Source organism: Coregonus clupeaformis, chromosome 27, assembly GCF_020615455.1.
Source record: "Coregonus clupeaformis isolate EN_2021a chromosome 27, ASM2061545v1, whole genome shotgun sequence".
Taxonomy (NCBI): Eukaryota; Metazoa; Chordata; class Actinopteri; order Salmoniformes; family Salmonidae; genus Coregonus; species Coregonus clupeaformis.
The window spans coordinates 39,974,390-40,000,267 of record NC_059218.1 but is presented as its reverse complement, the minus strand read 5'-3'; the positions used below and the strand labels follow the sequence as shown (position 1 = coordinate 40,000,267).

Sequence of the window (25,878 nt, the reverse complement as noted above, 5' to 3'; positions counted from 1 at the left end):
CCTGTAGTGTTCTATTGTCAGTGAGACCTGTAGTGTTCTATTGTCAGTGAGACCTGTCGTGTTCTATTGTCAGTGAGACCTGTAGTGTTCTAGTGTCAGTGAGACCTGTAGTGTTCTATTGTCAGTGAGACCTGTAGTGTTCTAGTGTCAGTGAGACCTGTAGTGTTCTAGTGTCAGTGAGACCTGTAGTGTTCTATTGTCAGTGAGACCTGTAGGTGTCTACACACACCTTGAAAACCCCTATATGACTGTCGCTCCACCCCCTCACTTCTTACCTCTTTCAAATCAAATCAAATCAAATTGTATTTGCCACATGTGCCGAATACAACAGGTGTAGACATTACAGTGATATGCTTACTTACAAGCCGTAAAAAACAAATAAAAAAAGTGTTAAGCAAAAAAAATAAAAGCAAATAACTAAAGAGCAGCAGTAAAATAAAATAACAGTAGGGAGGCTATACACAGGGGGGTACCGGTGCCAGTGAATCAGCCTTTAGGCTGGGTGTAAGATATTTTCTTCCCAGATAACTGCTCTTTCCAAGCTTGAAATTAATGCATGTTTGTTACATTTTCAATCTCTTAGTTTTGATGTCATATAAACTGTAAAGTGAAATGTCTGTTACTAGATTGATTAGGCAGCTGTCCATGGGGCTGAGATGAGCATCTGAATCTCATGTTGTGTTTTATAAAACGAAAAAATAGTATATACTGAACCCAATATATGACAATGCAATGTAATTACAACTATCATAATGACAAAAGAAAACCAGAGTCCTTCGGAATGCTTTGTGGAAATAATATATTATTTTATTCCTGATAACAGACCCACCACACAAATGCAATATCCGTCACAATAGCTATTATAAGTAATCGCTATGGGACACCGTATTTTCCTTTAAGACCTTTGAATTAACAGTTACAGTTATGATGTACCCCAGGGTTGAAATGTCTCCTATTGAATATAACCCAATCTTAAGAAAGATACTTGAATACCCCACAGAACCAACTGATACTAACCCAAATAAAAGTAAAACAATTGCTTTCAGCTTTACAACCTGACAAGCTGGCATGGCAGGCCCACTGTTTCCTCCAATCTGTTCCAGGTTCTTGGCACAGTCTGAGCAGAAGATGTCCCCTCCGTTGGCCACAAAGCGCTTGTTAGCCAGGCTCAGGGAGCACTTCTTGCAGTTGAAGCAGTACTCATGCCACGAGCTACCCTCGTAGTTCACTACATTGGTGGCTTTGCCGAAACCTGGAGGACAGAGAATAAACAACAAACAATTACAAATGTGTACAATCGTTCAATAGTGGCATTAGTGTGTGTGTTGTTTGTATGTATGTATGTATGTATGTATGTATGTATGTATGTGTGTGTGTGTGTGTGTGTGTGTGTGTGTGTGTGTGTGTGTGTGTGTGTGTGTGTGTGTGTGTGTGTGTGTGTGTGTGTGTGTGTGTGTGTGTGTGTGTGTGTGTGTGTGTGTGTGTGTGTGTGTGTGTGTGTGTGTGTGTGTGTGTGTGTGTGTGTGTGTGTGTGTGTGTGTGTGTGTGTGTGTATTGACCTGTAATGGGGTTCTGGCAGCCGCTGCATTTCTTGCCTACAGTAGTCTTGTAGCAGTCCACACAGAAAGCCTTCTCCTCATTGGAGGTAAAGCGGGTCCCAGCCAGTGGCTTTCGGCAGGAGCTGCAGACAAAACACTCAGAGTGCCATGGCTGCTCCTGGTAGTTCACTCCCCTGTGGTAATGGCCTAGATAGGGGTCAGGAGAGAGTCAAGTCAGTTTAGAGGGGAATCCTCACTAGGGCCCTGTGTTTTGCGCAACCATGTGACATGCCTGGATTTGAACTTTTACTTACACTGAGCAAAAAAAATATAAACGCAACATGTAAAGTGTTGGTGCCATGTTTCATGAGCTGAAATAAAAAATCTCAGACATTTTCCATAAGCACAAAAATCTTATTTCTCTCAAATTATGTGCACAAATTTGTTTACATCCCTGTTAGTGAGCATTACTCATTTGCCAAGATAATCCATCCACCTGACAGGTGTGGCATATCAAGAAGCTGATTAAACAGCATGATCATTACACAGGTGCACCTTGTGCTGGGGACAATAAAAGGCCACTTTAAAATGTGCAGTTTTGTCACACAACACAATGCCACAGATTTCTCAAGTTTTGAGGGAGTGCGCAATTGGCATGCTGACTGCAGGATTGTCCACCGGAGCTGTTGCCAGAGAATTGAATGTTCATTTATCTACCATAAGCTGCCTCCAACGTCATTTTAGAGAATTTGGCAGTACGTCCAACCGGCCTCACAGCCGCAGACCACACGTAACCACGCCAGCCCAGGACAACCACATCCGGTTACTTCACCTGCGGGATCGTCTGAGGGGGGTGGGGGGTGGTGCTGAGGAGTATTTCTGCCTGTAATAAAGACCTTTTGTGGGGGAAAACTAATTCTGATTGGCTAGGCCTGGCTCCCCATAGGGCGGGCCTGGCTGCCAAGTGGGTGGGCCTATGACCTCCCAGGCCCACCCATAGCTGCACCCCTGCCCAGTCATGTGAAATCCATAGATTAGGGCCTAATCAATTTTCTTATTTCCTTTTATGAACTGTAACTCAGCAATACGTGTGAAATTATTGCATGTTGCGTTTATATTTTTCTTCAGTATAGTTATTTTTCATCAAACTGTCCCTTTTCTTTTTACGTCAGGTGGTCCAGCACCATCCTCAGACAGTTGCTTACATGTTCTGGTTTAATTCTCATTTCTGGATAAGGCCTACAAAACCCTATGAAAGTAACCATCTCTTCCACTTTACTTCTGTATTATGTCCCCTAATCTTTTGAATGGCCTTGATGATTATATCATCAAATTCATAACAATGTGGTCATTTAAAAAAATATATATATACAATTATATTTGTGTTTGTAGATTAATTTACTTCTGCCAGATGCCTTTTATGAAGTTTCTGCGCTGAAGACCATTACGCTACGTTTTTGTCTATTGAATACCATTCAAAAAGCTTACAAAAGTTCAAAAACGACTTGCTGAAAAATGCATACTTGCATACCGTAAACAGGATAGCATCTTGCTATGTTACATGACTGTGCATAACACAAGGTACTACTCATGTAATTTATATGGCAGAACAACTGGTTTCTAATCAACCATTTAGGTCCAATAGGCTTATTTAAAATGGACATCCATCAATTATATCAAAGTATTTTGATCTCATTAAAAAAAAATCTAATCTTTATGTTACCTGCTTACAGCTGACACAGATCTTGGCAAACGTCTTCTCATGGCAAGGGTTACAGTAGATGTCCGTGCCTTTGGTCAGGAAGCTTTGAGAGTGTATGTTGTTGTTTTTTGACAGTGGAAACAGGTGAAGCAGTCCTCATGCCACACGTGGCCTTTATACTCCACATCCTCGGAGCTTTTAGGAAAGGAAAATATTCACATCAGTCTCTAGGAAGGTTTAAAGGGGAAATCCTGCGATTAGTAAATCCATTTTGGGACTTTTAAATTGATGATGTATACCCATTGATTCTTGAAGAATATAACTTAGTTCAGCTGTCATTCCCCATCAGAACCCCAAATATAAGCTTGTTTTACTCAATTGGTTGTAAACAATATAATTGTAAACAAACACTACATACCCTCAAAACATCAATTTTATCGATGGTCAGTCCTTCCATCCTTTGCTCTGAAAGTGGTTACATTTCTCCAGCCCCATCCATCAGCTATTTACCAATACAGTGGCAGGGTGGCCCTTTGTTATTATTTGAACAGCAGATTGCCCCTTTAATGGAACTTAACTGTAATTTAAGAAAGCGTTTACTAATTACATCTAAGTTCACATAATGCAGAGTATCTAAAAAATTAAGCATAGTGGGTATATATATATATATATATATATATATATATATATTTCATGTTAACTCATATCAGTGACAGTGAGTCTTAGCCCATAGTGCCCCCTACCGGCAAAAATGGCTTTGTAGCAGGCGTGACAACGAGGGGCATCTTCTCCGGACCTACACTTCCCACACATGATGCCGTCATCCTTAGCACTGAAAGACTCCTTGGCTAGCGGCTTGTAGCACTTGTAGCAGCGAAAGCAGTCCGCGTGCTAATAGCGGCCCTTATGTTTCAGCTCCTAAAGGAAGGAAGGAAGGAAGGAAGGAAGGAAGGAAGGAAGGAAGGAAGGAAGGAAGGAAGGAAGGATGGATGGATGGATGGATGGATGGATGGATGGATGGATGGATGGATGGAAGGGCAGGGAGAAGAAGGGAAGGGAAGAGGGAACGAGAGTAACAGTTTTCTTCCTCAGATGCTGTGTAGACAGTGTGCACTCATAAACACGTCCAGTCAGTCTAGTCATGAAAACACATGCTGACAGTTTGCAGGTAAAGACAAACCCATATGGAAACACACAAAAAAACATATTTACATGTAATATATATATATTTATATATACATTTAATGCCAGTATCTTAGACCAAAGTAACAAGGTAAACAGAGCTGGAGCATCCTTTATCTTTCTGGACATGAAAAGGGGCTTGGTGCTTTACCTCACCTTAACCCAGTGGTATTGAAACTTTTTCAGCGGGGACCTAATTTTTTTTGCCAATAATTTCTGCCAACCCCATCCCACCCCAAGTCTAATGAAACAACCTTAAAATCTGTCCATTTAAACAACAAAAAAATCAACAAATAACCTTCAATTCATTACATTTTGATTGTTCTTATTCAAATTAAGAGAACCAATAAATATATTTACTTAATAAAGTTGTATTTTTTAAATTATCTTTCTCCAAAATGTCTGTATTTTGTCCCATACAATAATCTGTGATTTATTTTTTATCTGGCTACACCACTGCAATTCACGACCCCAACTTTGAATACCACCGGATGAGGAAAATGTAATTGGAATTGGACTTTAACATCAGCTTGTGGTTAAAACAGAACTAAAGCAGAGCACAGCTTTCAGACACATGCACACAGCCACTTTAGCAGCTGGGCAAACAGGGTGGTATGTTGGCATCAGTGGAGGCTGCTGAGGGGTGCACAGCTCATAGTAATGTCTGGAACAGAGCACATGGAATGGTATCAAACACCTGGAAACCATGTGTTTGATACCGTTAAACTTATTCCACTCCAGCCATTACCATGAGCCCGTTCTCCCCAATTAAGGTGCCACCAACCTCCTGTGGTCGGCATGAGTTTATCACTAAAGAATGTGGATGAAAGCTGAGAAGCAAGACGTCTGTAGACTGGTGGCACAGTCTGCTTCATGCTGTCAACAGTCTGCAAAATCTACTGAACTATTCTCAGAAACTGCCTATAGTCTAGTCCACACAGAAATACACACTAACCCTTACAACATTATACTTTTACTAAATTTAGACATGGGCCAGATGTCTATCAGCAGCTGACGGACACAAACCGATATGGGCCTTTTACAACGGGCTCTGTATGGCATCTGTGTCATCATACGTTATGGTCACTTTCAAGAGGTAAGTACCCAAGAGGCCAAAACAGGCAATGTGTCTTAGTGAGACTCAATTTATTTACTTTCTGGTATCTCAGCCAACGCCCCAGCCAACTCAACACATTATTGCATATAGGCTTACAGTATTTATTTAAGTCTATAATTGTTTCAAAGGAAATATAATTCGGTGTTTACAGAAAGATCACATCTATTAAAGTAGGCATAGGCCTTTTATGAACGCTGGTGATGAGTTAACTGACGTCGCCAGAGTGGGTAGGCAATGGAATCCTGGACCCAATTCATTGGCAAACTGCAAACTATTAATAATAGGCTTGTTAAAAGGGGTAATGTAGCCTAGTGCTGATTCTAGCATAAAGCAGACATGAAATGCAATATTCTAAGGTGCAAATCAGAAACAGCCTAATATCAAATCAAATCAAATTGTATTTGTCACATACACGTGTTTAGCAGATGTTATATCGGGTGTAGCGAAATGCTTGTGCTTCTAGCTCAGACAGTAATATCTAACAATTTCACAACATATACCCAATACACACAAAACTAGTAAGGAATGGGATTTAAGAATATATACATAAATGGACAAGCAATGACAGAGCGCATTGACTAAGATACAGTAGAATATTATAGAATAGAATGCAGTATATACATATGAGATGAGTAGTGCAAGATATGTAAACATTATTAAAGTGACTAGTGTTCCATTTCTTAAAGTGGCCAGTGATTTCAGTAGGCAGCAGCAGCCTAGAATGTGCTAGTGATGGCTATTTATCAGTCAATATTGCCATGTATTATATCGAATGACTAACTGTACATTCGTGTTTACATAGCTTTTACATTTACAATTTAGGCTACTCGAAAAACATACCTCGCCAATAGCTATACAAGTCGTTTCTAATGTCCTTGTATTCATCAATTCCGACACAAGATTCAGATCTGTCCGTGCAATTTACCAAGTTCAAAGAAAGTTATGTTGGACGCGCGCACGAACTCCCCGATATACACAAGCGCCACTTTTCTTCTGAACAGGATATAGCCTACTACAGTAAATGTACCCTACAAAAGACCAAACCACTCGTCCGGAGTCAAGACATCAGGGGGGAAAAAATCAGGACTGGATACGACTGCCTTAGAATCAACGCAACAGTATTGCATTTCAACGCAGAATATTATTGGCCAAGACTTGAACGAACTTCAATGAACGATTAACCACTTACTGGTGTGAAATGTTGGTTGATCAGTCCATTTAAATGTGGCTACCACTATTCTTTACACGTTTAATACTGAAAGGAAGTGTTTGTGAAATACAACAAGTTAAAGTTATAACATACTTGTAAATAAATACAAAACAGTGAGATGGATTTGGTACTTGAAACAGAAAAAAAAGAATAATCCAAAATTAATGTTGTAGCCCAAGAGGAACATTTATTTTTATTCACGTTAGATTGACATATTTAGTATTTAGGCTACTGTACATTGAGACTGTGCATAACTACAAATGAGTAATAGAGATCTAAGATTGTCTCTCCCCACATCCAATTTAACTATATTTTTTAGAATTCACACAAAAACAAAACTATTCACAAAATAAAGCTGCATCAATATCATACACCCAAATACTGTTGGAACAAGTAAAGGCTGCCTCACCTTTTCAGGTTCAATTTGCTGCTACTTTAACAACTGACCTTTAAGTTACTATGCTAAATATCAGAGCAGAACAACAATCCCATTTACAGATTAGTTCCAGTTAGACTATATGAACCATTGCATTCATAACATGTGGTTACTCTAGCTACTGTCGGTGGTAGGGTTGCATTCTAGTCAGGTCGTTCAACATAAGCTCGAGTGGCTCAATCTAAATAAAGATTACAATGCAAACAAATTATATGTAATAAAGCGCAAAAATCAAAATCTGTTCATAGTTTCTGCCCACCTGACTGAGAAAGAAAGGCAGCTATAATTCTTTGAAAACCAAAACTAATCCTGCATAGCAGGAGCTCAGGGAGTGACAGTTCCAGCTAGCTGTCTTGGAGCCCATACACACATTAAGCCCGACTGGACTGAGTCCATAGACAGCAGCTCTGTACGGTATTGTACCAAACCCTTCACCACAGCTTTCTGCTCAGGTCGTTAGATTCAGTATCAAGGCATCTGCTTATAGATAAGCGCCTTGTAGTGAACAGAGCAAGAGTGGAGTTATAAATCTCCAGACTTATAAATCTGCTTATGAACATTTCACTATTTCATTTAAAGTAATGACATATCTTAATAATTTCCACCTGCCTTCATTTGCAAATGGATATTAATACATTTGTGATCTACACTAATGAATATTACAATTTACGGTAAAAGGTTCATAGTACAATATCACATTGTATTCCGCAGGGTCTTGGTATAACACTGAGCAGGGTTTCAAGTTATAATAATCCCAATTATTTACTGTAAATTATTAATGAATATGTACAAATCTGCATACATAAAAAAAAAATATATATATATATATATCATTAGGCACTTGTTTAAAACAGTTCAGCCTCCTAGATCCCTCAATACAAACGCCTCTGATTTAAATAATGACCCTCACGTCAGGCAGTAGCAGTCAGGTAGGAGAACTGAGCGCAACTTATTATTCAGAACTTACTAGCAACTAAAATACACCCTAAACTATTCGCGCAACATAAAAACCACCACTGAAATTCATATTTATGTTTCTGTGTTTTGAAAAAGGAACAAGCATGGCTCTTGAAACCACCAAAAATTCCCTATGGGGTAAGAGCAACAATGAAAACCTCAACATACAAATAAATAAGAGTAAATTAATAAATATAGGATGTACTTTTTAAAATATACAAATACATGAATGGACAGAGAGGAGAAAGAGGCAGGCATGGGTAAAGACCACAACACAACCCATTTTGCTTTTCAAAGCAGGGGTTGTTCAAGACCAAGGGATGGCTAGACAGAAAAAGGGAACCCTTGGCCTCTAGAGTCTGTTGCGTCTGGGATCGGAGAAGGGATCTGAAAAGGGATCGGAGAAAGGCGGAGGGGAGGTGGGGGGAGGGGGCAGGGTCAAAGTGGGTTCAAGGGGGTCGTCCATGGGCAGGACCAGACGTGTTCCTCTGATGACCAGTTCATGCTCCCCAAACGCCAGCTCCTGGTCCAGGGCCTCCTCCGAGGTCACACCCATGGTGGAGGCAGACAGGTGTTTATGGTTGGTGGTGCGGGCGCCCGAGGCATCGGTGCTCACTGTGACGTCACCATACATGGTTGCATTGCCGTCATTCAGGACCAGTTCGTCAGAGTCATCATTGTGCTGGTGCCCTTCATTCTAGAGAGAGAAGGAATCATGAACCACTACCATTACCTGTGTGTGTGTGTGTGTGTGTGTGTGAGAACACTCACCTCATATGCCTGAGTGCTGGTGAGACAGCGTGCCAAGGGGCCACAGCAGGCAGGCAGGGTGGCAGTGAGGGGTGGGCCGCTGTGAGTCAACAGGGGTTTCAGGTAGCTGGAGAAGGCTGCAGTCAAGGGATCTAATCCTCAAGGGACTCTAAACACTGTTATAAACCGGGTAGTTCGAGCCCTGAATGCTAATTGGCTGATAGCCGTGTTATATCAGATCGTATACCACAGGTATGACAAAACATTTATTTGTACTGCTCTAATGAAGTTGGTAACCAGTTTATAATAGCAATAAGGCACCTCGGGTGTTTGTGGTATATCGCCACTATCCCACGGCTAAGGGCTGTATCCAGGCACTCTGCGTTGAGTTGTGACTACAAACAGCCCTTAGCAGTGGTATATTGGCCATATACAACACCACCTTGGGCCTTATTGCTTAATTATAGTAGTCTGAACCCAATCATCATTAATAAAGGAATAACCTCTATAAAGGCATTTAGTGCCTTGTCATATTTTCATTGAGGAATGTGTCTCACATGAACTGACTTGCCTTCACTTTGCAAAGGAAATTCATAGGAGTGGCCTCTAGTGTATAATTAAGCAATAAGGCCCGAGGGGGTGTGGTATATGGCCAACGTACGACGCAACGCGGAGTGCCTGGATACAGTCCTTAGCCGTGGTATATTGGCCATATACCACAAACCCCGAGGTGCCTTATCTATGAACGTTTGAACATCTTGGAGAAAAATCTGGCCTTAATGGCCATGTACTGTTATAATCTCCACCCGGCACAGCCACAAGGGGACTGGCCACCCCTCAGAGCCTGGTTTCTCTCTAGGTTTCTTCCTAGGTTCCTGCCTTTCTAGGGAGTTTTTCGTAGCCACTGTGCTTCTACATCTGCATCGCTTGCTGTTTGGGGTTTTAGGCTGAGTTTCTGTTTAGCACTTTGTGACATCTGCTGATAATAATGTTTACATATCTTGCACTACTCATCTCATATGCATATACTGTATTCTATACTATTCTATAATATTCTACTGTATCTTAGTCCATGCCGCTCTGTCATTGCTTGTCCATATATGTATATATTCTTAAATTCCATTCCTTACTAGATTTGTGTGTATTGGGTATATGTTGTGAAATTGTTAGATATTACTTGTTAGATATTACTGCACTGTCGGAGCTAGAAGCACAAGCATTTCGCTACACCCGCTATAACATCTGCTAAACACGTGTATGTGACAAATAAAATTTGATTTGATGTAAAAAAGGGCTTTATGAATACATTTGATTGATTGATTGATTGGTATTATAAACTGGTTACCAACGTAATTAGAGCAGTAAAAATAAATGTTTTGTCATACCCGTGGTATATACAACGGCTGTCATCCAATCAGCATTCAGGGCTCGACCAACCCAGTTTATAATGTTTAACATTGCATCCTGCACTGCCCTATACTGTGCATATAATCACCATTGAATAGTGTTTCCTCAATGGTTGGTCCAAGTTGAAGACTGGATTGTTATAATGACTCACAACCACATTCTAAAGGCTTTGGGTGTGTGACATGTTGCAAATAAAGGATACGTATTGTCGAAATTGTACCATATTCTGAAAGGCCAGGCACTCTCGTGTTTGGTGTTCCTACGTTGCGTTCCATCCGAAACAGTCACCTGCTCAAAGACATAAAAGTGATGTGTTGAGAAGACACATAAGAGCATGTGACTTCTGTAATACCATAACGGTACAACAGCAATCTCCAATTGTGCACTATTCGTATTCCTTTGTCCACACAATGCTACCCTGTAAACTGACTTCTGCTGTCCTTTAGAAGCAAATTTCAGAATCATGAACAATCAGATGGTTGGTTACTTACTGAGCTGTCTTGGTCCGAGTCCACTCCCACACTAGCACAAACACAAGGATGAGAATGTGTAAGAAGAACATACAGTAGAGCTATTTATCCATCCATCTATATCGAGGCATGATGATCAAACTAGTGGTGAAAGTTGTGACATCTAGGTGAGACTCACTGTATGCTCATGAAGGAGAGCATTGGGGTGGTGCCGCCTCCACACACCCACACAGTGAAGAAGACGATCAGGAGGGTGGTGGAGAACATCATCTGCCGGGCATACGTGGCCGTGTCCCGGATGGAGAGGGCAAAGGTCATAGCCCCCCGCAGGCCTGATCAACAGATATCAGAGAAGACAGTGAATTCAGAGAAAACTACACAAACAACAACAAACATGATCTACAGACATCATCAATCATTCAACTCCTTCTAGTACATGACAACTATAGACAGCCTCCTACCTGCAAACATCATAACATGTTGGAAGTTAGACCCAATTTTGTTCTTACGGCCCAAATTGAGCAAGAAAGAGAGGGGGTAGATGTTGGCTGCCCTGCCAAGGAATACTGCAATCTGGTAGGGGACAGCAGTAAAGGAAAGTGGCTTCTGGATGGGAAAAACTACATCCAGTTATAATTTAAGACATTACACTGGCTGTATAAAAAAGAAAAAACACCTCTCTCTCTCCCTCTCTCTCTTTTTAAGGATACAAATGCTCCAATGATGAACAAGGGATTGAACACATGGGACTGGAAGGAGAACAGCGTCAGGCCCATATAGGAAAATATGAAATTCTCCGCCAGGAAGTTCAGGAGCTCAAATAGCTTTGGGACGAGAGACAAAAACAATATCAACGAAAACAAAGTATTTAATATTAAAATGTTAGGCCAGGCATAGTCTAACAACAACCAACAGCATGGTTAAGACAAATAGACTGGTATGTGTTCCAGTACCTGTTTGGTCCTGTCCTGGGAGTCAGGAGAAAGGTTGTTGAAAGTGTAGTGAGCTTGGGTCATCCCACAGAACAACACGGCTACCACACCTGAACGAGGAAGTCCACACAGATCAGCATGTGTTGGGGACTCACCTATGAAAGGTAAGCTTGAAACCGTGTGTGTACGTGTTTGTGTAAACGCTGCATTAGTTACCAGTCATTTCACAGGCCTCAGCCAGCAGGAAAGTGCTCCAGGACATGAGGAAGAACAGGGCCGTCTCCAGCAGGGGGAAATCACGCAGCTTGGTGAACTTGGTGACGTGAGGAGCGACAGGTCAAGGAACAGACAGAGAACTTCAATCCATCACAGAAACATCCCAACATTCAGGATGAGATAACACCATAACATAGCAAACGCATTACTTCTGGAGAATAGAAGCTGTAATGCGTTAAACCCCAAGTTGCCTAGATAAAGCAGATTAGCAGACTTTCAATTTCAATCTATGAAATTCACAGGCTTTTCTTTTGAATGAATGCCATCGTCTGGCACGAAGGTGGCGAAAGGATATCAGTGCAGTCATGACGCCGGTGGCCACACCGAGGGCGAAGGATCCACTGAAGACCCCAAGGAACACACCAAAAGACTTGATCATGGCTGTGGCGTCGAAGGTGTGGCTGTTGTCCCCGGCTGGCTGGTAGGCACCTATGGAGCTGTAACCAGTGCAGACACATGGAGCCAAAGACAGGTGTAAGAGTCAGGAGGCTCTACTACTAACAACTCACATGTTTGCAATGCAAAAGTAAAGGGAAAACGTGAAGAAATCAGTAAGATATAGTATCTCTGCAACATCTGTACATGGGTCGTTCCACAAAATAAGTCCCTTTTGTGTCCCTTTTATATTTTAAGTAGAAATTGTGCACCAATATTGAATTCTAAATGTTATAATAAATGAAGTGCCCTTTAATATAGACCACATGGAAAATTCCATAAATGTGAATCAAGACTTTCTAAAGTGCCAAGATTCAGCATTTTGACATGTCCCTCTGTGACTTCTAGGAAGATTTTAGCCCACTTAACCCAAACATTTCTCCCAACTTTTCACCATCATTGTAAAGCCCTAGTTATTTTGTTGCTTTGACAAAGTCATTTCAGAAAAGTATTATTTATTTCATGTGATTAGTGATTCATTTGAAAGTAACTGTCCAGTGTTTCCAGATTTCCATTAAATATGACCTATAATTAATTACAATATGAGTTAAATAGTTTTCCAAAAAAAAAAGAGATAATTAAGTATACTAAACAAAAATATAAAATCAACATGTAAAGTGTTGGTCCCATGTTTCATGAGCTGAAATAAAATATCCCAGAAATGTTCCATACGCACAAAAAGCTTATTTCTCAAAAATTTTGTGCACAAATTTGTTTACATGCCTGTTAGTGAGCATTTGTCCTTTGCCAAGATAATCCATCCACCTGACAGGTGTGGCATATCAAGAAGAAGCTGATTAAACAGCATGATCATTACACAGGTGCACCTTGTGCTGGAGACAATAAAAGGCCACTCTAAAAAATGTGCAGTTTTGTCACACAACACAATGTCTCAAGTTGTCTCAAGTTGAGGGAGCGTGCAATTGGCATGCTGACTGCAGGAATGTCCAGCAGAGCTGTTGCCAGATAATTGAATGTTCATTTCTCTACCATAAACTGCCTCCAATGTCGCTTTAGAGAATTTGGCAGTACGTCCAACCAGCCTCACAACCATGGCTGCGCCCCTGCCTAGTCATGTGAAATCCATAGATGAGGGCCTAATGAATTTATTTAAATTGACTGATTTCCTGTTATGAACTGTAACTCAGTCAAATCTTTGAAATTGTTGCGTTTATATTTTTGTTCAAAATATGTTAAAAAGCATATTTTCTGTGTTAGAATGGTGTAGACGTTAAAATGTCAGTCGCGCTGTCGCTCCCGCTCACCTCACTTTTACAAGTATACATTCTTCCTTAAAAAGAGCGTGAAGGGCAACGTGCCGAGTGACCTCACTCATATTATCATAGAACTGGGGTTACGTTAAGTGACCTAACGTTTTATTTCAAATAATAGTTTGGTCACTCAGTATTGGACATCGACAACTCCCGTAGATCTCGCATACCCTCCGAAGCCAGGAAGTCTAGACAGACTCAACTCTGAGGTCCCGACTCCCAGCACACCTGTGCCGCCAAGATCGGTAAAACCTATGGAGAAATAAGGGGGAGTACCCCTAAATGTCGCATAAATCTCTTTGAACAGAGATTCCATAAACCATGCTCATGACACAACCACACCTCTGGTGGAATAAGCTCTGAAGCCCTCCAGAGGTGGTCAACCCAATGTCCTATAATAATCTACACTTATCCAAAGGATAAACACTTGGCGAGAAATGGGTCTCCCTGCGTGGGGAGGTGCCAAAAACGGGGCTCTCGTCCTGTCCATGTAGAAGCACAAAACATGCACAGGACACAAGCAGTGGAAACTGTTCCTCCATGGAGAAAAACAGAGGTAGGCACAAAAAAGGGTTTAGGTTGAAGTAACCTTGGATAATCCCAGGGCAAGGTACAGGCACGAGTGGTGAAACTGATAGTGCGTACGGCTCACTCACTCGCTTTGTGGATGCAATGACTAAGGAAAGAGGTATTAAATGAAAAATCTAATTTCCACGCTTTCGCGCGGCGGCTGTGAAATGGCCTCAAGCACAACAGAAAGATCCCATGATGGGACTGGCTGTTAGGGTACTGAGCGTAGGCAACGCGCGCCCTTCATACAGCAGGCGGAGATGGCAGCCAAATACACCTTTATAGTGGAAAAGGCTTTTCCCTTGTCCAAAACGTCCTGTAGAAGCAGAGTATCTCTGGAACGGAGCAAAGAAAGGGAATGCTGCGTTGGTGATTCCTCTTTCAAACACACGCCACTTATTGTCATAGAGCAGCGAACGTGTGGAAGGGGCGGTAGGCCTGTCGCATTAGGATTCATCCTTTCACGGGCCAGGCCCAAAGAGCCACCATATCCGGACAGGGATGGAAATTCTCAGTTCGCTGGGGTCAGCATATCCCTGCGTAACGGTAGCTTCCAGGGTGTAGGCGAAGTACGCCTGCCTGTGGCTGAAAACTTCTATACTGTATAACAGTGAGCCTGACAGGGCCCATAAGCCTGGAGATTTAGGCATGTAGAACGCAATTTCTCCTTAAAGCAACTTTACTAGAGGGAGTGTACCGTCGTTGTATCGCTCCTGCACCAAAATAAGCTGTCTGATGACAGCTAGGCTCTCCCACGGTGGGGAGGCTAGACATTAATATCAGTTATAGCAAGAGTGCACATGCAGGGGAGCAGAGTGGAAGATCTGTTAGAGGCATAACCCTTGGAAGCACATGCTAAATGTGTTCTGATTGTCCCATAGCCACCGAGCCATTATGGTACCCATGTAGTGAATGGCGGGGCAGGGAAATGAGCCCGGGACGCTGATGTGAGAACAACACTAAGCATAGTGTCCAATTGTGGCTATCGAGACGGGCACCTGCTGCGTCTAACAGTCTGGGAGTTCGTCTGCTAGATGTGGGGAGCAAACGCGCCCAAACGGTTGCGGGTCACCAGTGCAGTCAAAACCCTATCCTAGGATAGAGTGGAATTGACGCAAATCTTTGCTAGTCAGCGGGGTGTGTAGGTGCTCTCGTATGCCTGAGACAAGGATGACCTCTGGTGGCGTAGCGACGAGTCACTAATAAGGAGCTATGTGCCCATGACAAGGTGCCTGGATGCAACAGAGAAGGTTTATGAAGAGGAACGGGGATAGCGCTTGAGGGCGACTGATGTTCTGTCGTCCTACTCCTGGCTGACCTAAGCAGACACAGAGGGAGAGCGAACAGATTGTCTTCCGCCATTGGCTGAAATAATCAAGTGGGAGGGCACTCGGGTGAGCGAAGTCCAACTCCCAATTGTACCACTGTTTTAGCGAGGTCAATATATGAGCTGCTGTATCGTGGATTGGTAGAACAAAACAGAGAAATTCCTCCAGTACCACCACCACCGGGTGAGGAGAGATGTCTACGCTGAACTGGAGACGGGGGGGTAAAAAGCAATATATTTATGGAGGCAAAGTGCTATAAGTACGGGGTGGGAACAGTGCTTGGTGGAGACTGAATTTTACCCGTCCAGCCTCCGCTTGACCCTAAAGCGATACCGAAGGGAGAGCTTTAGCTAGCATCAGCTAGACTGTCTTAATGCCGACCCGTGGACCGGATCATAGAATGGCGACCGGATCAAACAGTAAGTACAAAGCAACTGGGTGCTAGACAAATTATGTATGAGGGTTAAGTTAGTAATAATAAGACGGTATTTAGCTGGCCTGTTGGCGTTAGCCGGGAGGGCTGGTAGCCTAGCTTGAGTTAGCACAGATCGGTTCTCAGTAACGCCATACAATACTACGCGGGACTCTGGGTCACTGACGGCTGCCTAGGCATGTTAACTAGGTTAAGCGTGTGCTAGATGACGCTAAGCCATGAGGTTCTCATAGTTGATATTAGCTAGCCAGTGTTCACCCAATGCAGTGGGTTACTGTGCTGGCTATAGCTAGCACCATGTTTGCAGAGGAGAGCTGTGTTGCTATTCGGTCTGGAGAGCCTCTTTTGACCGTAGTACCGTGCAGTTTTAGCCGTAGCTAGCAGGCAATTCCAGGAATTTCAGTGCTTGGCTGCTAGGTCGCCCAGCACAGGGGAAAAACTGTAGCCATAACTCTGGGAGAGATGGTTCTGTCACCCGGGTTATACGTAGGCTACTCAAAGCCTGAGCATGGGGTCGTACAGTTCAGCTAGCTAGTGGTAGCCTAGTGGGCTAAACACCTAGCTTTAGTTTGCACTTTGTTAGCCGGAGAGCATCATGTCGCTCTACAGGCTGAAAATTGGTGAGCTAGCTGGTTAGCTTCAACTTGTTGGGAGCTCCAGCAGTCGACACAGATGGAATGTGTCCCTCCCTGACATAAAAAGACCCACACGGGCAAGACGCTGGTCTTGCCCTGTGGAAGGGGTAGAGGTAGCCATAGGTCCGGTATGCAAACCCGGGCTATGTATGTGTTGTTTGACGCTTGGCCGTGTAGCTAGCTAGTCTTGTCGTTAGCTATATAGCGTTCACCCAGTGGATTAGTAGTCTAGCTATTGCAGCACACTGGGAAGAGGTAGCCATAACTCTGTTGGAGTAAGCTACAAGCCTGGGGCTATAAGTCTGGTTGTAGGTGGTACGCAGTAACTTGAGAGCACCAAGTGGAGCATTGCTCTATAGGCTAGAGAATCACCCACGACCGCAGTACCAAAAGGTAGGACCGGTCAGCCTAGCCAGCGAGGGCACTGGTAAGTAGGTGGGGAGAAGAATGCTACCCTGTAGGTAGAGAGAGAGAGCTAGCTCTAGTCATGTGCGCTGACGCTTAGCTGTGTTGTTGCTAGCTAGTCCTGGCGTAGAAAGCTAGTGTTCCCCTTCAAGGGTTAATCACTCTGGTGCTAGCACACTACTAGCTGAAGAGAAGATGCATTCTTCGTGAGCTAGCTGGGTTAGCTTCGCCTGAAGCGAGAGTTAGCAAAGTCTCAACTCTCTTCCTTCCTCCACCTCAATGGGAATAAGAAGCACAAAGTGGTAGCTAGGTGGGCTGGTAAGGGCAAAGCTAGTCATGTGAAGCTATCTCGCCAGAGGAAAGTTTTACACTCCGGTAAAATGTTCATCCTCTCAACAAGTAGCGGAATTCCTACGCTCGGCAGCGAAACCTCACGGATTCGCCTATGAACAGTTTAGCAGGAAAGCAGATGTCCGAGTCGATGCTGAGGAGAGTATGAAAAACTATTACGACCTCGTAATGAAGAACAAAAGTGAGGTGAGGGAGCGACAGCGCCTTATAAAGGAGCGGGGTCCCCACTATTGGCTGTCGCTCCTGTCTGTCTATGATAGACGTTGTGTGATAGGAGTTCCTTATTGACCAAGCCCAACGAAGGCGTTACCCATACTGAGTGACTATTTAAAATAGAACTCTCGTTTTAATATGGTGACACATTGAATTAATAGTCAAATCATAGTGTAAAAGCAGGTGAGCTGGTAATAATCTTTTTCGACATTTTCTGGTGTTTTGTGGTGAAAAACTGAGTGGGTCGAGCATAACACGTCAACCTTGTTACCCATAGATAGACAGGGAAGACATTTTATTATCAATGTAAAAAGATATTGTGAAGCTTACATTCTCCTGATGCACACAACAAGCTTCCATTCCCCTGTAACAAGGGGATTTATGGCCAATGTAAGATGAAATCGTCAACCCTGTTACTTTATTTGGCACTTACTATAGTCGTTTTTTTTCTCTCTCCACCAAGTTACACTACCCAAAAGGGACTCATTTCGTGGAACGAACCACATCTTTTGTATTTACAGCACAAAAGTCTGGGGAGGTGCTTACCATGTCTACATAGCTAGCAGCTATGCCTACCACACAGTTATAAGAGCCTCTCCTTCCAAAACTGAGGGGGAAATTATCATTGGTGAAACAAATCCCAACCTATAGGAACCCAACTCCACTCCACACAGGTCTCTTGATCATGTAATGGTGTGAGAACAGATTGATTAAAAGGTCTGACTTGGCATAGGCTAATTTAATTGCTAATTGAGATGCTAATTAAGAAATATGCTGATTGTAAACCCCACAAGGACTGCAGTTGGGTTCCACACACTCTAAACGACCAGGACAGCAAATAGCCTGCACAGCAAAAAAGAGCAAAACTGAGAAAGTTTAGAGAACTATACACACTGAAAAAAATTAAAAATAATCAACCAACACGTAGGCTACACCCGTTCTACACGAACAGCAAATCACCAGCGCATACTCCCTTACAAGAGGAATGATGTTTTCCACAACGCCCACTTTTAACCCTGGTATTTACTATAAATAAGTACACAAGGTACCAAAAACAACGCCATCTGCTGTGCTGAGCAGGTCTTCAGTAGGGGTCACAACATAAGAACAGTCCGTTGTTGTAACCACTTAGGCCCTACTCAAGGACCTGTTTTCATTAGCTGGTAATTTGCTGAGCCTACAGTAACCTAAAGTAGCAGGAGGAATGGGGTATAGTAAAGCTGGGTGAGGCAGACTATAACCATAGCCCACCTAGGGGGGCTCCCCTGTTCCTCTACCAATGCTGTGGTCTCTCCATGGCCATGCTGGGCCTGCCTGCTCTGCTTTTCGTAATGCAGAAGAACTCTGTATACAGGTGCCCAGTAAAATGTGAGTGGGTGGGGTTAGTGTCTGCACAAAGTCAACACATCTCCAAAACACCAATGAAAGTGACAGGATTGGACAACATAGACAAGAAGATGAGGAGAGGTGCTCGATGTGATGTTACTGTGTGTGGTGCTCATTGACATGTTGAAAAGGACGGAGACTTACGAAGACAGGACTATGGCCACAGCGTCGTTGAGTACACTCTCTCCAAACATCAGGGCGTACAGGTCCACATCCACCTTCAGCTCGTTGAATATGGCAAGTACTGTCACTGTGGGAGCAACAGCAGGAACGTCACATACTTACACTCCATATGATTGCAATGAAGGCTAACCCGAATGCTTAAAATTGCCAACACAAAGGCTAAAGTAGTTCATAAAACTGTTAAATGGAGTTGACAGCTAAAGCATATTATAGCACTGTGTACAGAATTGGCCCCTCAAACTCAACTCTAGACTTCGAAGCCAGTTCCACTGCTTTTTTTCATTGTTCCCCTATAAAGGGTTCAGCATGCTTCGATTCGGCTAGGTGAACTGAACGCGTTTGCTTGCATACTCCCTTAAAAAGATCTTCGCTTGAACATTTTGAAAAAGTGGCAATAGTACTGTTGTCCATCTTGAGACGCCGTAGCCAGTATACACTTCCTCAAAAGTCTGACGTTTTTGCCAAGAAGATCTTAGTCGCGCAATTTTACATATAACAGATGTCTGGTGCAGTAATTCTCAAGTGAAATAATGTGCATGACGATGAGTTGTCTCTTATTGAATGACAACAAACACTTAATTGAAGAATTCCTACTGTTGACCAATCACGTCGGCTACCAACTTCGGCTTACCTCGAGAGAAAAAGATTGTGCGCATGAACAGCCGAAAAAACCCTTGCCGAAGACCAAAAACGTCACAAAATGCTGTCATAATATATGCACGAACTGTTCCGAACTGATTCGGATGGGAAGCATGTGGACGTCTTAATCAGGCACTGATTTAGACCCGGGACACCAGGTGGGCGTAATTAATTATCAGGTAGAACAGAAAACCATCAGGCTCCGGACCTCGTAGGGTAAGAGTTGAATAGCCCTGGTATAGGCTATGCTAGTCAGGGCGGGGATGATTACCTGGGTCTGTGGCTGAGACAATGGCACCAAAAAAGAGGCAGTCAGTAAAGAAAAAGTCCCCTCCCAACTGCCCAACCGCCTTCATTAATGTCACACAGCCATACATAACCAGCCTGTAAGAGAAAAGAGAGTGATTAATCACGAAAGCAGAACAAAAAAAGACCATGATTAGGAGGAATTTCATGAAATTTGATCCATAGAAGGGTCCTTTGTAGAAATATGTATCTAAAAGCATAATTGAGAAATAATTGATCAAAGTTTACATATTTATGACCCAGGCCTCCTTTAAGACTCCATAATGTTTCACTCAAGACCGTGATTAGTTCATAATTCCAACAGGTTTGAATCTTTTAGTTTATGACAAATCACCCACAAATGTATGTCTCCTTCAGTGGTTCCCAACCAGGGGTCCAGGGACAATTGACAGGGGGTACTTGAGAAGACTCATGAGACCATAGGCCTACTGGTAAAATGCACATGAGGATGTACTTCAGGGGTATTCCGGGCACAGCAAAATTCAGTTGTTGGTACAGTAACCAAAAAAGGTTGGGAACCACCGTGCTACAACACAAAGCTGAAACCACTCCAAAATAACCAGTGTTTCCCCTATATTCATTTAGCAGCGGCAACTGAGTTAGAAAGAACACCTGTATCTTTGTAGTGACTGGGTGTATTGATACAACATCCAAAGTGTAATTAATAACTTCACCATGCTCAAAAGGGATATTCAATGTCTTCTTTTTTTTTTTTTTTACCCATCTACCAATAAGTGCCCTTCTTTGCGAGGCATTGGAAAACCTCCCTGGTCTTTGTGGTTGAAATTCACTGCTCAACTGAGGGACCTTACAGATAATTGTTTGTGTGGGGTACAGAGATGAGGTAGTCCTTCAAAAATCATGTAAAAACACAATTATTGCACACAGAGTGAGTCCATGCAACTTATTATGTGACTTGTTAAGCACATTTCTACTCCTGAATTTATTTTGCCATGTATGCCAATTCAGCTTTTACAGTGCCTTATAGACTTAAAAAAATTGCTAAACATCATTCCACATCAAGGGTGTGAATGCTTTCTATAAGGCACTGTAAAAGCTGAATTGGCATACATGGCATAGTCGTGGCATAGTTGTGGTATAGTCATGGCATGGGGCCCCTATTGATTTTGTTATACTGTTTGAGTCAGTCAGATAGCAGAAGAACACAGCATAACCAAAGGCAAAATGTGTAGAATTGCACGAAATTTGCTTTAAAATGGTAATATTTTCCCTCTGCCTCATGGCAAAATATGTAGAATTGCAGGAAATTAGCTTTAAAACATCAAAGACTGCCATAGGCCACGCCCATTTATATGCCCCCCCCATGCCAACTTTGCCACCACTGCAAAAAAAAATCCTAGTTGAAACACTGAACCACGTTTTTGACCGTTTTAAAGAAATGGGCTCACCCAATGACAAAAGATGATATGACTGTCCCCATGAAAGCATAGGCAAGGATGGACCCCAGGTTCCTGAAGAAATGTCGCTGAAACACAATGGAGGTGTAGGGGAGACAACAAAATAGTATTCCAGTTTAGTACACCAGAATGAATACAGAATACTTTATTATGGTGCAGGCACACAGTCTTCAAGCCATGAAGTGTCTTACCCGCTTCAAGCTGTAGCCAGCATGGAAGATGATTGGAGGCAGCAAGATGTTGAAAAACACTTCAGGGTCAAAGGTCACCTGACAGAAAATAAAGAAAAGTTAGATAACAAATAAACCCACACTGCAACAATCTATACACTACCATCTGATCACCTATTTTCTGTGAGTGGTTGTCTTTGCCGAATCACTCCTCTGCAGGCAGCTCAAAGCTTATCAGACAACATCCAGCCCATGTTTATGGTTGTAGGCTTTGTCACAAAAGTATTAAATAGCTCCCTTTCCTCCTCTTCATTCATTACTGATCTGGAAAGACTTGATGGGTAAAAGCAATATGATGACTATCAAGTCTTTTCAGCCATCAGTGGTCATGATGGGAGACAGTGAAAGGAGACCATTTCAGAGTAGACTACTGTCCAGGTCTAGGACCATCCAGTCTGCTGGCAATATGTGTGTAAGTTGAGAGTGAGTGAAAGAGTAATGTACCTTCCTGAGCATCTCATCATCCTGCACGTCATGCCCCTTAACAGTGCTGACTTCACCCTTCAGTGTGTACTCATAAAAGCGCCCGCTGACATTGACCAGAAGAGTTGCTGGGCTGGCATTCACACTGCAGTTCATAGTCACATTGTTCATATTTCGTGGCACATGAACACCAAAACGAAGGATCACCCCCACCAGCAGACCTGAGGAGCGGACAGAGATAGAGGTCAGTCAGACATGCAAACATACAAGATGCAAAGAGGTGTCAAATACATCTTATCAAGAAATAACAAGTACAAGTTAATATGGGCATAATGCATGAAAGTCAAGGCATGCTATTTCATTGCCATCTTGCAACGCTGTGGCATGAACTGGAGAATGTAGTTCACTCAAGTGTTGTCATTCTGAATTATATAGCTAACGTTAGCTAGAAAGCTACTATAGCTAGCTACAGAGTTCACGACGGTCCTCACCATAGATCATAGCCAGTCCTGTTTCGTGTAGAAACCTGAAGCGACGGTGTTTAAACAGCCAAATGGTTAAAATAGTGAGAGTTAAGAGCATTATGAATATAAGAAGGTTGGCACTGTCTTGTCTATGGCTTTCCTCAGCCCTCCTCTCAGTAGCAACATTGTCCATAGCAGTATTCTCGCCTTGACTGCCCACTAAAAGAAATGTAAACAGACAAGGTAAAACAAACAATGTCTTCGACGCCTTTAGAGCAGAATTTGGTTTTGTTCTTAGTCCCATGATTAGACAGTGATGACTATCAGACACCAAATAGCTATGAGTAGGTAGCTTGACTAGTATTCGGCCAGCAGCACAAATGATGACGCTACTTTTGTATGGTAATGACAAAACCTTCAAAATAAATGCCCGCATTTCAAAACATTGCAACGTGAATAACTCATTCAAACTATATTCAATTTTAATCTATGTGCCTATAAGCATATGCAAGAACGAATTTATGAAAATAATTAGAAATATGTATATATATATATTTTTTAAATACAATGTTCAGTTTTGGGCAGTAGAGAGAACTATTGAGAAAAAACTATTCTAGGTGCGGAAGTAAAAGTGGGGTTGGGAATACTCAGTAGGGTCTGTAGAATCTATTTATGGGATTATTTCATGGGGGACTGAGGTCTAAATACCAAGCAGCAGGATATTATCCTGGCAGAACAATCTAGTATTTTTATTCTTCACAGTAAGAGTCCCCCTGCAAAGATGCAAAGTTTTGGGAATATCGATTTTTCTAGCACGATAGTGCAGTACAACCGTTTTTCACACTATTGCAACCACCTAATTTGATTTATATAATAACCAGCAGCACTTTCTACCTCACCCATTCCATTGGACCCAATGCAATACACAGTAGGCCTATTGAATTATTGGAGTAGAAACTGCTGCTGGATATTAAGACAGTCTAATTCTACAGACCCTACTGAGTAATCCCAACCCCACTTTTAACCTTCGCACAGAATCGTTTTTTCTCTATTAGCCAATATGTAATTTATAGGCCTACTGTGTATTGCATTGGGACCAATGGAATGGGTCGAGTAGAAAGTGCTGCTGGATATTATATACGTCACATTAGGTGGTTGCAATGCTGTGAAAACCGCTGTACTGCACTAGAGTGCTAAAACAAATCGATATTACCAAAATGTAGCGTGTTTTTGCAAGGGGACTCTTATTTTGAAGAATATAAATCATCGATCTTGCCGCCGCATAATATCTTGCTGCTAAGAGAACAGTAACCTCGTCCCCAGGCTTAGTATCTCTGGCTTCTCGGCTATTGCGCATTTTGGCGGAAGTGTAAGTGGCTCGTTCGAGATTGGCGCCGACAGTGCAAACCACAGCCGACTGACTGATCTACAAATCACCTTGCATCATAAATAACTATTCAGCATTATTTGTAGATCAGTCAATCAGTCAACATTTATCCACAATGCATCATGGATTTGATGCTCTCGAACCGTTCTTGTTATACATGAGCGTCTCGAACATGGCCACAGAGGTTTCACTTCCCTTTTCTCAGTAATTTGGGCAAAAATCGAGAAGTCTGTCCTCCGTGACCAAGCAACATCCTGCGACCTTAGAGGTATATATCAGATGCTCAACATGCTCTGCTCACACCTACTGTGATGGTCCGGACCTAAACCACACAAAAACAACACTAGACACCAGAGGTGGGACAAAGTCATTGTTATGCAAGTCACAAGTAAGTCTCAAGTCTTTGCCCTCGAGTCCCGAGTCAAGTCGAGTCAAAGATGAGGCAAGTCCCAAGTCGAGTCAAAAGTCAAAGCCATCAAGTCTCAAGTCGAGTCCAAAGTCCTACCATTTTAGTTTCGAGTCATTTCAAGTCCTCTTACCACAGAAATAAAATGTATACAAATCATGTATGTCTGTAAGATTTGTATTTATTTAAACCTTTTTATACAATAACATTAATCAAATACAGCAAAAAACATAACATTTAATTTTCACAAAAAAATGCTTGTATTTGAACAGCATATTGCACTAGAACAATGCGAGAGAGAGAGAGAGAGAGAGAGAGAGAGAGAGAGAGAGAGAGAGAGAGAGAGAGAGAGAGAGAGAGAGAGAGAGAGAGAGAGAGAGAGAGAGAGAGAGAGAGAGAGAGAGAGAGAGAGAGAGAGAGAGAGAGAGAGAGAGAGAGAGAGAGAAAATGGTTTACGGGGAAGGACAAACACCAAAGCTCTGGAAGTAAAAACAGTGTGGGAACCTGCACTGCAAATGAACAGATCTTACTCCATGTGAAACTCCTACCACAGGAGAGAGAGAGCTGTGTGGACAGGTGATGAGCAGAGAGTGAGTGTGTGTGCGCGCATGCGTGCTGTGGACAGGTGGAGGGAGGCCCCTATACTGCATTGCATTTGCAAAATATCAAATTGGCCAAAAGTCTGTCAGTCATTTGTGCACGATGGGGACGCAGAATGATGCCACCATGGCTGAAAACTCGCTCCACTGGAGCACTAGAAGCAGGCACTGCCAAGACTCGGATGGCTACTTGAAAGAGTGAAGGAAGAGTCTTACTGTTCAGTGCCCAGAACAAAAGGGCATTCTGTCCTTCTGCCATGTCAATGTAGTGACTTAGCTGTACTGCTGGTGGGGTCCCAACATCCCTTTTCTGCCTCTTATGGTATGCAGCAAACAGCCCTTCTCCTTCCATGTCCTCTAGTTCTTCTTCAGCAGGCACCGGCACAGGCTGCTCTGTCTCTGCAGCATCTTGCAGGATCAATTCTAAAAATAAAAATAAAAACGTGTCACAACAGCAGAAACAAAAGAGCCCTTATTTCTGATGTTGATGATACTGTTCAAGACTGAAATTTTTATTATTGTTAAAGTCAGATTAATATCACATTAGATCCTATATCAGATTAAGATCAAATTATTGTACGTTGCATTTAAGTTGCATTGCAAGTCAATAATATTTACCTTTAACTCGTTGTGCCACCTCTGCCTTGATGTCACGGTTGACCAGCACATGGGGCTCAATCCACAGCAGACAAAAGGCTGGATCCAAGGCAGCTGCTTTCAGGTAGACTGTGTCTGAAAAAGGGGGCAGTGATCCCTTCTTGAGACTGGGCCATTTTTACATTAATGAAGATCCCAAGAAATCTTTTTTTCAGGGATGCC

The 25,878-nt window shown here is 42.6% G+C and overlaps 2 protein-coding genes across 2 annotated transcripts in view; one reads left to right on the top strand and one right to left on the bottom strand.

The window, feature by feature from the left end:
- Nucleotides 1-6,910: 6,910 nt before the first annotated feature.
- On the bottom strand, nucleotides 6,911-23,044 carry slc9a6b (solute carrier family 9 member 6b). Its single transcript, XM_041851562.2, has 16 exons — nucleotides 22,695-23,044; nucleotides 22,225-22,424; nucleotides 21,742-21,819; nucleotides 21,542-21,618; nucleotides 20,098-20,210; nucleotides 19,149-19,254; nucleotides 12,273-12,414; nucleotides 11,918-12,023; nucleotides 11,723-11,811; nucleotides 11,480-11,593; nucleotides 11,231-11,342; nucleotides 10,948-11,101; nucleotides 10,791-10,821; nucleotides 10,502-10,587; nucleotides 8,914-9,019; nucleotides 6,911-8,839 (listed from the first exon to the last, which is right to left on the bottom strand). The coding sequence occupies exons 1-16, from the start codon at nucleotides 22,969-22,971 to the stop codon at nucleotides 8,495-8,497; spliced, it is 2,136 nt and encodes a 711-aa protein (XP_041707496.1). The 5' UTR covers nucleotides 22,972-23,044; the 3' UTR covers nucleotides 6,911-8,494.
- LOC121542104 (cytokine receptor common subunit gamma-like) overlaps nucleotides 22,370-25,878 on the top strand; it is a 20,466-nt gene continuing 16,957 nt past the window's right edge. Inside the window, exon 1 of the mRNA XM_041851563.1 lies at nucleotides 22,370-22,447. The gene's annotated coding sequence lies outside the window, so the exon portion shown is untranslated. The remainder of the gene's footprint in view (nucleotides 22,448-25,878) is intronic.